We start from the raw sequence: 13,473 nt of genomic DNA on the forward strand, positions 1-13,473 counted from the left end.
CCCCCCCCCCCCCCCCCCGAAACAAGTCAACTTTTCCTTCCTCTCTCCACCCGACGGCTGTGTATCATCCAGCCTGTAGGTTTCCACTAGAAGACAACAGAGAAGCCTGCGAGCTGCACACATCCACGGGGGAGACTGAAGCCTTTAAATGCTCAAAATGTGGCAAACTTTTCTGTGACATAATTGGTCTCATTGGCCAGAGCAGAAGCCAGCAGTCGTCTTTAACTCTTACTTCTTCAGCTGGGTTAAGAAATGTTCTCCTCTCCAGATGCATTGATCATCATCAGACGTCCATGGACCTACAGTTTTTATTATCACGACGTTTACTCTTGAAACGACCCCCCCCCAAAATGGTCTCAAGTTGACACTACAAGCTGAAGTATGATATAATTCGACGAGACTTCCTTTCTTTCCTGAAAAATAAGCACTCCAACTTTAGACCATTTTGCCCCCACCCATTTCACATTTCTGACATAACAACTTAAAAATCTCTAGTAGATCACATGGGAACAGAAAATGTACAAACAAGACAATGATGATGTCAAAGTAACGAGCGACGTTTGATGAGATTTTCCAGAAACACCGACTGGTCCATAAACAGGGTCCTGCCACACCCACCTTCCTGCCACACCCACCGGCCACCATTACCGCACCACTTCCCCAGACACACTTGGCGGCACACAGAGCAAACAACACAACCTTGACCCTCCACTTTCTCACACCAAAACTCTCCACACACAGGCCCTCCAATCAAAAACTTTCACAATTCCGCGTATCACTGACAGATCTCCTTGTACTTTCCAATGAAGTTTAGTTTTAGTAAGGTTTTACGGCGCTCGCAACAGCATAAGTTTTCCGATGAAGCCATCAGGTAAATTGGGGAATTCACTTAAGACTCTAAAGAATCCCACCAGTCTCAAAATCAACTCTTGCGTTCACCGATACTGTTTCTGTGGTCATTCTAACACACAAGTTCGGAATCTATACAGAAACAAACCAATGTGCCATGATCTGGACAAAAAAGATGTATCTTATCTTATCTTATCTTATCTAAGACCACAAAGGACAGCTTGTCCACCGGCTGCACGGGGCCTGATTTAAGTCGAGGGATGTGAGTGTGAGTGTGGGTGTGAGTTTGAGTGTGAGCTAGGAGGCCATTTATCCCCCAGACCCCCGTGTAAAAACTAAATACAACATGTTGGACATGGAAAGAAAAAAAACAAAAACAAAAACTTTCGCTCTCAAAACACGACACACGCCAAGTTCCTTTTCTCCAGAAATATTCTACATCCTCGCAAGCAAACCAAAAGGAACGGACAAATAATAACCAAAACAAATATGATGCTGAGGTGAGTAGAGTAACCTGATCAGACAGTGACACACGGATTCACTTTCAATTGCGCATCGGGATGACAACGGTGAGGAAGATGTTTGACCTTGACGACAACGACCACGAACGAAGACGGCGACGGATGAAGACACACGGACAGACAACTCTGGGGGGATGACGACGATGGATGACTCAAGCATGACCTCCCTATCTAGCAAGAACAGTTCTCTTTATTGGGGGGTTGGTCTGTAGTGATGGGGTTGCGAGGGGTGGCCGGTTTATGCTGGACTCCAGACTCAGCCGCGTTCAAGTCCAAGCTGAGAAAAAAAGAAGGGGTGGGGTGGGGGTGGGGGCACAAGAAACAAAACATTTAATTTTCCACCACATCTCATCTGGCACCACATGGGTATTGTCTTTTAGTTTAGTTTTATTAAGAGTTTTACGGCACTTGCAACACAATAAGGTCATGTACGTGCCAAAGATTTGAGGTGTTACAAGAAAGTATCAAACACAAAAAAGAAGGAGATAAAGACGATAGATGTTTGATAGGAAAGAAGACGTAAACCACACCAGAGCACCCGCCAAAAACCCACATGGGTATTGTCTGGTAAATCGACAGAGCCAGACAATACAAAACGACAGATGTATCTAGTAGCTGGTGTGAATGCCTAAAACGCTGCATCGTTGTACGATGCTTTACTTTGTCCTTCCTCTTTTACCATTACATGTTGAGGGGAAGTGCAAATTCCAGCCAAAGGCTACAGGGGCGGTCTCTATTGTGGGTAGATTATTCTTCATGTACAATAGTCTGTCCTAAATAGGTGAAACTAACAATGTGATGATTATAGCCTTTGAATCAAATCAAAATGGTAAAAATAAAACAACAAATCAAAAGTATGAACATGAAAGAGTCATGTCATCCCCACTTAAGGCAATTCATTCAAGGCCCAAAAATGTGACAAGTTTTATCCCTGGGCACATAGCAGAAGGCACAAGGTACCCATGCAATAGTTCTATTCCCATACCTTCCACCTATACAATACTTCTATTCCCATGACATACCTCCCACCTATACAATAGTTCTATTCCCATGACATACCTTCCACCTATACAATAGTTCTATTCCCATGACATACCTTCCACCTGTACAATAGTTCTATTCCCATGACATACCTTCCACCTGTACAATAGTTCTATTCCCATGACATACCTTCCACCTATACAATAGTTCTATTCCCATGACATACCTGCCGTCCTGGATGTTCTGGTAGATTTTCTTGGCCGTGTCCAGAAAGGCGTCTTCCACGTTCTCCCCTCTAGAAGGAGGGGAAAAAACCAACAAGCAAACACATGAATATTAATATGGATGTAGATTCAACGAGCTAAAACTGATCATTAGGGAAAACGAACTCCACGACAACTGACTAAAGGAAAAACAAAAGAGAAATTTGCGTGGCTTTTTGATAATATCCACAATTTAAGCGACTCGTAGCGAAACAAACTTTCTACAACTGTGATCGCTGAATGGAACTCACAGTGTCTGACATAAGGCACGTCTTTTACTCATGCACGACTACGACACGACATCTCTGCCGTAAGCTGACAAAATGCCTTTTTTTTATTCACAGCAGTTTCAAGAAAAAGGTTTTTTGTTGGCGTATCCATTTAAAAATAGTGTCCTTCCTAAATTTGACTTTACTAATTAATTCAAAAACTACTCCCAGTATCACTTTTTCACGCAAGTAGGGTAACTGCCAAGACCTTCGATATAGCAAATTTTGGTGCCAAAATGAAAAAAGGCATTTTGTCAGCTCACGGCAGATCTGCTCTCCCCATGTCACAAACTACAGGATCTCTGACGTCAACTTCTTCCTCTCATCAACTACCACGGACAATTCCCTATACTGCAGTACAGAACAAATGTCGTTGACCTCCAACTTTTCCCCAAAGGAACTGGGCCAAAGGGCACAAAGGCTACTATAAGGGAAAAAAATAATAAATTCATGAACGAAATTACGCAAGAATTATCACTCCCCACACCAGCAAAAACTGACAGAACAAAAGACGGCTCATTCACTTCTTAGAAATTTTACAAGGACGTGTCGAACAAAATATAGACTTACGTTTTCGCACTGCATTCCAAAAACATCAAACCTGCAGGAAAAAAAAAGAAAGAAACACAAAACATGATTATAGGACAATATTACACGTACCTGGGTTTCAAAAGTTACAGAATTTCACCAGCTTTTCTGGTGCACAGAGAAAACAAGTCCATTCACAACTCAATGAGGTCTAGTGATGTAGCCAGACAGGGAATGAGTCTACAAGATTCTTTTACAACACACATCCGACTTCAATCTCATACCAGGGATGCCAAATGATTTTGGAAAAAAACCCAACTGAAAATGAGCGGAGCATCACACCTCACCTAAAACGAACTTCATAAAATCTTTAAAAGAGCAAACAAAAACATTTCTCTTACCATTGCCCTTTCCTTTGCAAGTGTAGGAAAAAGCCGGAAAAAGCGGAGATTTGGCATCCCTGTCATACAGACATTGGTTTTTATCTTTATCTTTCACAGTCATCCGTCCTCAATCGTACATAGACATTTCTTTTTCCCCCATTCTCGACCTCCCATAGGACACACAAGGGCCATTTCATTACCAAAAAGACAATTCTCAAACTTTTAAGCGATATTTCAATACTTGTTCTGCAAATCCTATTGGATTTACGGCCTTCTACTGTCTTTGTAAACACAACTCATCCATGTCTCCTCCCTCTAAAACGCACACAAACAACTCACCGTTCTCTTCCGCAAACTGCTTGGCCTCCTCGTAGGTCACGTCTCTCTGTGCATCCAAATCACATTTGTTGCCGATGAGGAATATCACCTGGGAAACGGGGGGGGGGGGGGGGGGGGGGGGGGGGGAACCTTTAAAGGCCATGAATACAAAAACAAAGGCTACAAAAAGAACTATAAATTAGTTTGTAAAAAGTACAAGTTTCAATGAACACAACAGAAAAGCAGAGGGCATTCTACCGTCAACATTCTGCCATCTTCTCCTCCTTAGCTCCTCCAGTAGCCAGAGTCACTTTTTTTAGTAGAGGTTTTATGACGCTCGCAACTGCATAAGGTCATATGAGTGCCAGAAGATTAGAGGTGTTACAAGAGAGTAACAAACATAAAAAAGAAGAAAGGGACATAAGGACGATAGATGTTTGATAGGAGAGAAGGAGCAAACCACACCAGAGCACCCGCCAACCACCCACAGAGTCACTTATTTGACCTTCCTGCAATAAAACTCCAACACCCTGTCTCTTGCCATTCTGCTTGACTAAGTTGTGGTGTTTCCAATCCAAGTGCACGGGTTTCTTCTGTCACAGAATTTGTCATTATATTGGGGGTTTTTTAATTAGAGGGTTTGTTTTGTTTTAGTAGAGGTTTTACGGCGCTCGCAACTGCATAAGGTCATATCAGCGCCAGAAGATTAGAAGTGTTACAAGACAGTAACAAACATTTTAAAAAAAGAAAAAGGGTAGATAAGGACGATAGATGTTTGATAGGAAAGAAGGAGCAAACCACACTAGAGCACCCGCCAACCACCCACTTAGAGGGTTTTATGGCGCTCGCAACTGCATAAGGTCACATGAGTGCCATATTATATTGTATAAAAATAGGTAGAAAACCCGATTCTGATATAGAACAAAAGCCAAAAGTTCTTCTTGTTTTAATGAACAAGCCTTGACAACATATATTACGACGACATCACTCACTGGGTTTGTAGTAGTTTTAGTTCACAGTTTTACGGCATTTGCAAACACAAATAGGTCATAAAAAGGCAAAGATAATAGATGTTACAGGAGAGTAACATTCAAAGAAAAAAAAAAGGAAAGACAACGACAAAAAGATATTTCCGAAAAGAAGGAGCAAACAAGATGAGAGCACCCTCCACCCAGCCACACTCACTGTATTAGGGTTCGTCAGGTTCCGGGCATCAGTCAGCCAGCTGCTCAGATGATTGTACGTGCTTCTTCTGTAAAGTGGAAAAGTTCAAGACATTGAAAAACAAAAAATCCCAGCACCATTTTGCTGGTTAGTTTTTGTAAGTTTTGGGGGGGGGTTTGGGTAAGTGTTTTACGGCGCTCGCAACTGCATAAGGTCATATGAGCGCGCGGGACACACATAATACTTTTTAGTTGGTAGGAAATTTTGAATTTTGCCCGGGTGGCAGCAGAAGCCTACTCTTATCGATTTTAGACCACCAAAGGATCTTTAACGTGCGCAACTTGCACATGAACCCTCCGAGATGTTTCACCCTTGTCCGAGAAGGCAAGGTGTAGATCTTTCCTACAATAAGGTCAGGGGTGTGGCTGAAAGACAGCAGTAAGAAGGAGCCAAGGAGTAGCAGTAGAAAGGCTGCAGAAAGTGTCAGGAGCCCAGAGGAGGGGGTAAAGGAGGTGAGGGGGTGGGGGCAGAAAGAGGAGACGAAAGCAGACGACAGAATATTGCTAGAGAGCAGGAAAGGAGGTGAAAGGAGACAATTTTAGAGAAGAAAATGTTTCGGTCGCTACCCGGATTCGAACCCGGGACCTTTGAATGAGAGGCTAACACCTTAACGTCTAGGCCACGCGAGCCCCCTTGTAAGGTTTTACGGAGCTCGCAACTACATAAGGTCAAATGAGCGCTAAGCACCATTTTGCTGGGAAAAAGCCCCCTAAGAAATCCCACTGGGGATATGTGCTGTATTCCTTTGGAAAAATGAAACAAACCAAAATAATAACCCTATTACAACATACCAAACTATTGCTAATGTAAACCAGGGGGTTTCAAGGGTACCAACGATAGGTCCTACTTCTTTTCTTTCTCTCACTTTCTCCTTGTCTCCTTGCCCCCCCCACCGACATTAAACAGACATTAAAGCACAATTCAGTAACTTTTATCCCACAATTTGAAGACCAGCCTCTTAGGAAAAACCCCTCCCTTCCCTCGCCGGTGCACCTTGTCTTCCCCATGACAGTCCAGCAGAGGGACACAAGCACAGCCTTCTCACACCCAGAAACAACAAAACCAACAGTAGAGGCTGGAGATTTCACAGCTAGACTTTAGTTTTAGTAGAGGTTTTATGGCACTCGCAACTGCATAAGGTCATTTGAACGCCAGAAGATTCGAGGTGTTACAAGAGAGTAACAAACAGAAAAAAGAAGAAAAAGGGGAGAAAAGGACAATAGAGATGTTTGATAGGAAAGAAGGAGCAAACCACACCAGAGCACCCGCCAACCACCCACAAGGGGAGATAAGGACGATAGATGTTTCACAGGAAAGAAGAAGCAAGCTAGACGCTCCAGTTGATCACCACAATACAAGTACAGTATACCACAGAGAGGCTGAACACAAAACTTAAAATCACGCATCAGTCAAACTGTGCCTGCGGTCCCATTTTATTAAATCACCTTAATCTATGCAAGGTATTCCTCGAACTACATAACCCTCGAACTACCGAGGCCGGTCCCGACGACTTCAAGCTATCCGTGTTGTACTGTAGTAAGAACATCCAGCAATTAGACCGAGTTCCCAGATGCAATTGTAGAAAAGCAACAACAAAAAACCCCACTTAAAACAACAACAAAAACTATAGGAAGAAAAAAAAGACAGGAAAAGATACGCATGTATTGAGAATGATGGCAATTCCTATAGCTCAACTATCCAAAGTACATTTCCAGAAAAGGTTTTTTTAGTTTTAGTAAGAGTTTTACAACACTTGCAACACAAAAAGGTCATATAAGTGCTGAAGATTAGAGGTGTTACAAGAGAGTAACAAACACAAAAAAGAAGGAGGGGAGATAGAGACGATAGGTTTTTTTTAATAGGAAAGAAGGAGCAAACCGCACCAGAGCACCCACCAACCGCCCACTCCTGAAAAGCTTGCCATCAGCTGACGGTGAAAAGAGGAGAGGAGAACTGGGTTACCTCGTAATGTCGTAGACCATGAGGGCGCCGGCGGCACCGCGGTAGTAGCTCCGCGTCACCGCTCGGAAGCGCTCCTGGCCGGCTGTGTCCCAAATCTGAAGCTTGATCTTCTGGGAAGCCACTTCAATGATTCTGAGGCAGACACGATTACGTATATAATAACAATAATAACAACAATAAATAGCATTTATACTGCGCATTTCCATTTTCCAAATTAAAAAAAAATGCTTCTAATGCGCATTACATCGAAAAAGACATCACATCTTAAAAATTAATCGACATGCGTGTTCGCAAAACAAAGTAGGCCTATTAAGCATATATATCTATATAATATCTATGTATGTGAGTAAAAGTTTCTGTGAGAAAAACAGTCTCGCAGTGAGGTTGGAAATACGTTCACTAAAAAAATATACAATGCAATAAAAATTCACGAATGGTCACAATAAAATTGAAACGTGAGCAACTAGAAACATATACACACAAAATGACCCATACTAAACACTTCTTTGAACTGGAGCAAAGAAAACCTTTCCCCAACGTTTTGCACACACACACGCACGCACGCACGCACGCACGCACGCACGCACACACACACACACACACACCCATACCCAGTCCTTCTTTATTTTTTCCCAAACGTAAACAGTGCCGAGCAGTCAGTCAGTTACAGGGGGAGGAAGGGCATGGTGGGGTCATGGAAAAGTCTACTTACGCCGAAATAACTTTTGGAAGAAAATCAACATGATAAGCTAATCATTCTTGTATCTTCGACTGACACAAAGACAACCCCACGCTCTCAAGCAACTCAATTACTCACAGTTCACAAATCTATTGACTGAGGAAAAGTGAATCTTTACATAACAAAAACAGTGGCTTAAAAATTGGAGTTTAGTTTAGTTTTAGTAAGAGTTTTACGGCACTTGCATCACAACAAGGCCATATAAGAGCCGAAGATTAGAGGTGTTACAAGAGAGTGACAAACACAAAAAAGAAGATAGGGAGATAAGGATGACAGATGTTTGATAGGAAAGAAGGAGCAAACCACATCAGAGCACTCGCCAACCATGAAATTGGAGTTTAGTAAGACCGACCAGCAAACACGCAAAAGCTACAGCGCGCCACAACTAGACAAGTAGACATCAACGCATCCTGTGACTTTACTACATAAAAACAAATTTTTAAAAGCTTGATTGCACAGAGTTATTAAAATCCAGCACACAAACTTCCTGCTGTTCTTGAACAGATCAGTGAAATAAATGCCCTTTCTTTAGGTGTCAACATTAGTGTGCGTCTAACCAACCAAGACTCATGAAGTCTCAGTCGTACAACGAAACTTATAGAGAGACTTACCTAGTTCCGAACTCCACTCCTATAGTGTGGGGGCAGTCTGCCATGACTGGAAAAGGACATGAGACTGTTTCAGACAAGAGCCATCAACAAAAACACACGCACACACAAACAAACACATCCCCTGAACGTCAATCCACAGGTAACATAAAATGTCAAACATATGATATTGACAGAATACAATGTAGACTGAAAACCGTGGACAACATTAATATTTTCATACGAAACTCAAGATGAAAAGGAGGAAAAAAAAAAACCTACACAAGAAAGTTTTAGTAGAGGTTTTACGGCGCTTGCAACTGCAAAGCTCATATGAGAACCAGAACATTAGAGGTGTTACAAGATAGTAACAAACATTAAAAAAAAGAAGCGGAGATAAGGACGATAGATGTTTCAGAGGAAAAGCAAACCACACCAGGGCACCCGCCAACCACCCACACACACAAAAAGCTACAAATTGAGTCACAACACAGCACAATAAAGGACCTTTTAAACTGCCTACTAAAAGCGAGACAAAAAAATATATTCTCAAACAAAAAAAAACAGAAGAGTAAAACGTGTCAGAAAACCAAAGCAGGAGACTTACTTCAACAGCATGTGACGTAACAAACTGGGAGAAAATACTAAATGTCAACAAAAAAACTTTCAAGGAAATTAGGTCAAATAGCAACAACAGAGACATTGTAAAAACTCTCCTGTTCTTATGGAGACATATATGTCAAAGCTGTATTTCAAGAATTACGCAAGAAAATGCGCAAGTGAAATAGAGACTTATTTCCACTTAGCTTTCCTTCTTATTCTGAACGCCTACATTCTTTTTATTTCATCCCCAACCAAATACAGATCAACTGGAGTAAAATTTTACTTTCAAATTGAGAGATCCAAGTAGCTCAATAATTTACGTAGGACTTAAAGAAGCCTTCAGAAGCCTGTCTATTTTAGTACAAATTGACAAACCATTTAACAGTGGCAAAAGTAACACATTGATAGAAACATAGTCATTGTTCAAGGAATTCTAAAACATATTCAAGTGAACCACAGAAACACACACAAAACTTGTACTTACATTTCTTCTCCGTAAACTGGTGCAACAGACAGGATTTCCCCACGCCCATATCACCTATGATGATGTACTTGAAGATATAACTGTAATTGTAAGGGCCCGCCGCCATTGTGCCTGTTAGGATCCTTAAAAGTCTGAAAGAAACCAAAAGCATTCGACACCGTTAGCATTTGAAGCTGAGGGCGCAAGATAGATGAGAACAAAAGCGCGCTTGCATAGAACCCAAAATTTATGTATCATTTTGTCTTATTTTACGTGTAATTGGTATTTTGAGCATTATTGGACTGTTGTCTAAGGTTGACAGTTGTCATCATGTTTTTTGTAGTTTTAAAGGTGGGTTATAAACGATATATACTTTATAACCTTCAAAACCGCGGCAAATGGGACGTTTACAAGATACTAGTTCCTTTATTGTTTGTTTATTTTCATGAAATTTGCACTTATACACCAGGAATCAATGATGCAATTGCGCAGGGGTTAAGTGTGATAAATTACACACACTTCCCTTTACATAGGTTACATGCTGCCCCCCCCCCCCCCTTTCATTGCACATGCGCAACAATTTTAAATATTCTGTCAGTTGACCAAGCATGCACAAAACCATTTCCCTTTTGTTAAGAGTCTCTACATTCTGTCATCTGGTGTCATGAATTGTGGCCAGTCGTGCACCTTCGTTTATTTCTTCGCCATCTCAAGATTCTACGAAGAAAACCAGAAAAACCTTGATATTTTACGTTCATATAGTGTTTTGCCGAAGGAAGTGGTGCGCCTGGGATAAACTGCAAATTTCGTGTGGCGGAGACAAACGTGTGTGATGTAGTGTAGTTGGAGAAGTTTTTTTATTCCTAAGACAAAAAAGAGGAGACATTCACAGACATTGTGACTTCAGCATTTCCTACAACAAGTTCTCTTTCTTAAATAGTTGTTCTATTTCTGCACAGAGAAAATGTGTTATTAGTGAACTATTTTCTCATTCATTTGTGGGACCATAAGACAGCAGGTGTTCGCGTCTTTCGGCCTATTCTACTGCGGCCTGGCGATCTTTTTGTAGCAAGGTGACAGAGGAGTGGTTGCAAAAGCTGGAGCCAATTGGGGGCAGAGATCTGCGAGACGCTAAATGTGAGGAAAAAGTACTTGTACAAGGAGGTAATTTGTTAGTAAGAGTTTTACGGCACTTGCAACACAATAAGGTCATATAAGTGCCGGAGGTTAGAAGCGTTACAAGAGAGTAACAAACACAAAAAAGAAGAAGGGGCGATAAAAGATGATAGATGTTTGATAAGAAAGAAGAAGCAAACCACACCAGAGCATCCGCCAACCACCCACAAGCAGGTGAGGGTCGTGTCTTGAGCCAGATCTGGCTCTTTGAATAGGCACTGAGTGTGTTTCCAGGGGAAGTTCTGCAGTGGCTCTGACTGGATCGGAGAGGAAGCATCACAAGACAAATCCTCATCCCTCTCATCAAAAAGAATACATTGATCCAGGATCATTATATTATTATGTCAGTGATTATTGGGCAGCCCACACATACCCCCATTAACATTCATACACACTACAGCATAAAGCCTTTTTGTTGGCATTTTATTTCCATATCTACATCCCCCCTCCCCCTTTCTGTCAATGTTCTATCACCCTATCACCACCCAGCGCGCCCTAGGACAGAGTAGACCTAGATCTAGTGGTGGTCTGCTACAGGCTACTGCTAATGTTCAGAGACAAAGAGGCTGAGGTGGACCTTCAGCCTGTATTACAACTCATAAAACTAGATCTCTAGATCTAGATGGATCCTAAATCTTCTAGACTTTTTGTAGAGCTCTCGCTCAATAATCTTGTAGGCCTACTTTAAAAATGTTGCCATAGGAATGGGACAGATGATGTGACCCGACCCAGGTGGGTACAACAAAAAATAACCAAATAACCACAAAATTATTCCCACCTCACTTCGTTTATTTGTATACCAATTTGCAGGAGTCAGATAATGAGGGTGAAGGTTACCCTGTTCCTACCCTTATTACCCAACCCTAGATAAAACGTTTTAAACTAAAAGTAGCCTCTAAGCTAAGTAAGCTGAGCTAAACACAACAAGTGTAAAAGTACAACACGTGATGACGGTGTTGCGGTAGGAAATCGACGGAAGCATTCATTGACAACAATCCTGTCTGTGACGATGTCTTTGCATAACAGTTACGTCCTTTGAATGATATAAGAAACAGAAAAATCTCTTAGTGGTACAATTATCGCATGAACGTAAGCAAGGTTTTTGTATTAGATCTAGATCTAGATCTACATACGAAGAGCAAGTCCACTGACTTGACTGATTATCTTCTGAATTGTACAGCAGAATCAAGCTGCCAGCCCAGCCAGGTCACTGTCCCCATGGCACTTCAGCATAGACAACAAAACTGACACAATTTCAGACACTTCGATAACCAAGTCTAAAATAATTCGATACATAATGAAGGCCAAAACTAAAACACAGTTGGAAATGTCTTCAAAAGCACAAATTCGCCCTGGCACCACAGTCTCACCTCGACACTCTTGGTTTGTTTACCGACTATGGACTCCAGAATAATGGCGGATGTAGTGATTCGTCATCGCCATCTACCGTAGGGGCGTAAACTAAGGGGGACAACTCTGTGGAGAAACCCACAGCAGAACGAAGAATCAATCAATATTCAAGTCAAACAAATGGAAAAATATAGGCCTATATAGCATTACTAGTTCGATATCGACATACAAGACAAAATTTAGAGTAGAAACGAACAACAATAACGTTGCATGTGTTGTAGAACTAATAAAATACGGGGTAATGAATAAGAATTAATGTAAATGAAAAAGGTGACTGAGCCTGAGCAGGGTCACGACAACCTATGGCAGTGTTGTCAGGCAAGATCTGGGTGCATAATAAAACTACTATAATAGCACATGTCTGTGTTCTTCTTGAGTTCGATTCTTTGGTTTTGAACCGGCGCCTGTGATGCAGCGGTTAGGCGCTTCGCTGTCGCACTCATGGGATCTGGGTTTGATTCTTGAGTGGGGAAACAATTTTTATAAGAACCTCCGTCTTCTTACCAGGAGATGTCCATCTGAGTCCGAGTTGGCCCAGACATGAGGGACCAGAAGCTCTCCTCCTAAATGATGTCTAACTTGTGTCGATGGAGTGTAAAAACACCTACATATGTACATTTTTTGTGTTGGCAGTCTGTCATGTATGTGTCTGAACACAAAGATTTTGTGAGTGGTTGGTGGGTGCTCTGGTGTGGTTTAAATTGCTCCTTATCTTTCTTATCAAACATCTATCGTCCTTATCTCTCCTCTTTCTTTTTGTGTATGTTACTCTCCTGTAATACATCTATTCTTCAGCACTTGTATGACCTTGTTGTGCTGCAAGTGCCGTAAAACTCTTACTAAAACAAAAGATTTTTATATAGATTTTTCCCTCTCGGCGTGCCAGGAGGGACGAGGTAGGGGGGGGGGGTGTATTTCTCGAGGAAAGTCTAAGCAATCTTTTTTCTTTTTCTTTAAACTGTTCTTATGGCCCCAAAACTTGAAATGCGATCTATATACAAGCTGCTGATGACCTTACAGATCTTTAAAGATGTCGCCCTTGTCTCCTTTTCTTACAGCCATGTGTTAATCTCGACTGGTATATATCAGGCTTTGGCCAACAGGGCCACAAACTGTATTATTGGGTTGTTGTTGTTGTTTTTTAGGGGGGGGGGAGAGGAATTGTTTGTTTGTTGTTGTTTTTTGTGGGGAGGGGGG

The 13,473-nt window shown here is 41.7% G+C and overlaps 1 protein-coding gene across 1 annotated transcript; it reads right to left on the minus strand.

The window, feature by feature from the left end:
* Window positions 1-777: 777 nt before the first annotated feature.
* On the minus strand, window positions 778-12,333 carry LOC101848263 (ras-related protein Rab-14). Its single transcript, XM_005113013.3, has 9 exons — window positions 12,237-12,333; window positions 9,712-9,842; window positions 8,649-8,694; window positions 7,299-7,430; window positions 5,298-5,364; window positions 4,134-4,221; window positions 3,454-3,484; window positions 2,578-2,646; window positions 778-1,647 (listed from the first exon to the last, which is right to left on the minus strand). The coding sequence occupies exons 2-9, from the start codon at window positions 9,815-9,817 to the stop codon at window positions 1,542-1,544; spliced, it is 645 nt and encodes a 214-aa protein (XP_005113070.1). The 5' UTR covers window positions 9,818-9,842; window positions 12,237-12,333; the 3' UTR covers window positions 778-1,541.
* Between the last annotated feature and the right edge of the window lie 1,140 nt (window positions 12,334-13,473).

Source organism: Aplysia californica, unplaced genomic scaffold (assembly GCF_000002075.1).
Source record: "Aplysia californica isolate F4 #8 unplaced genomic scaffold, AplCal3.0 scaffold01548, whole genome shotgun sequence".
In the NCBI taxonomy this organism is placed as follows: domain Eukaryota; kingdom Metazoa; phylum Mollusca; class Gastropoda; order Aplysiida; family Aplysiidae; genus Aplysia; species Aplysia californica.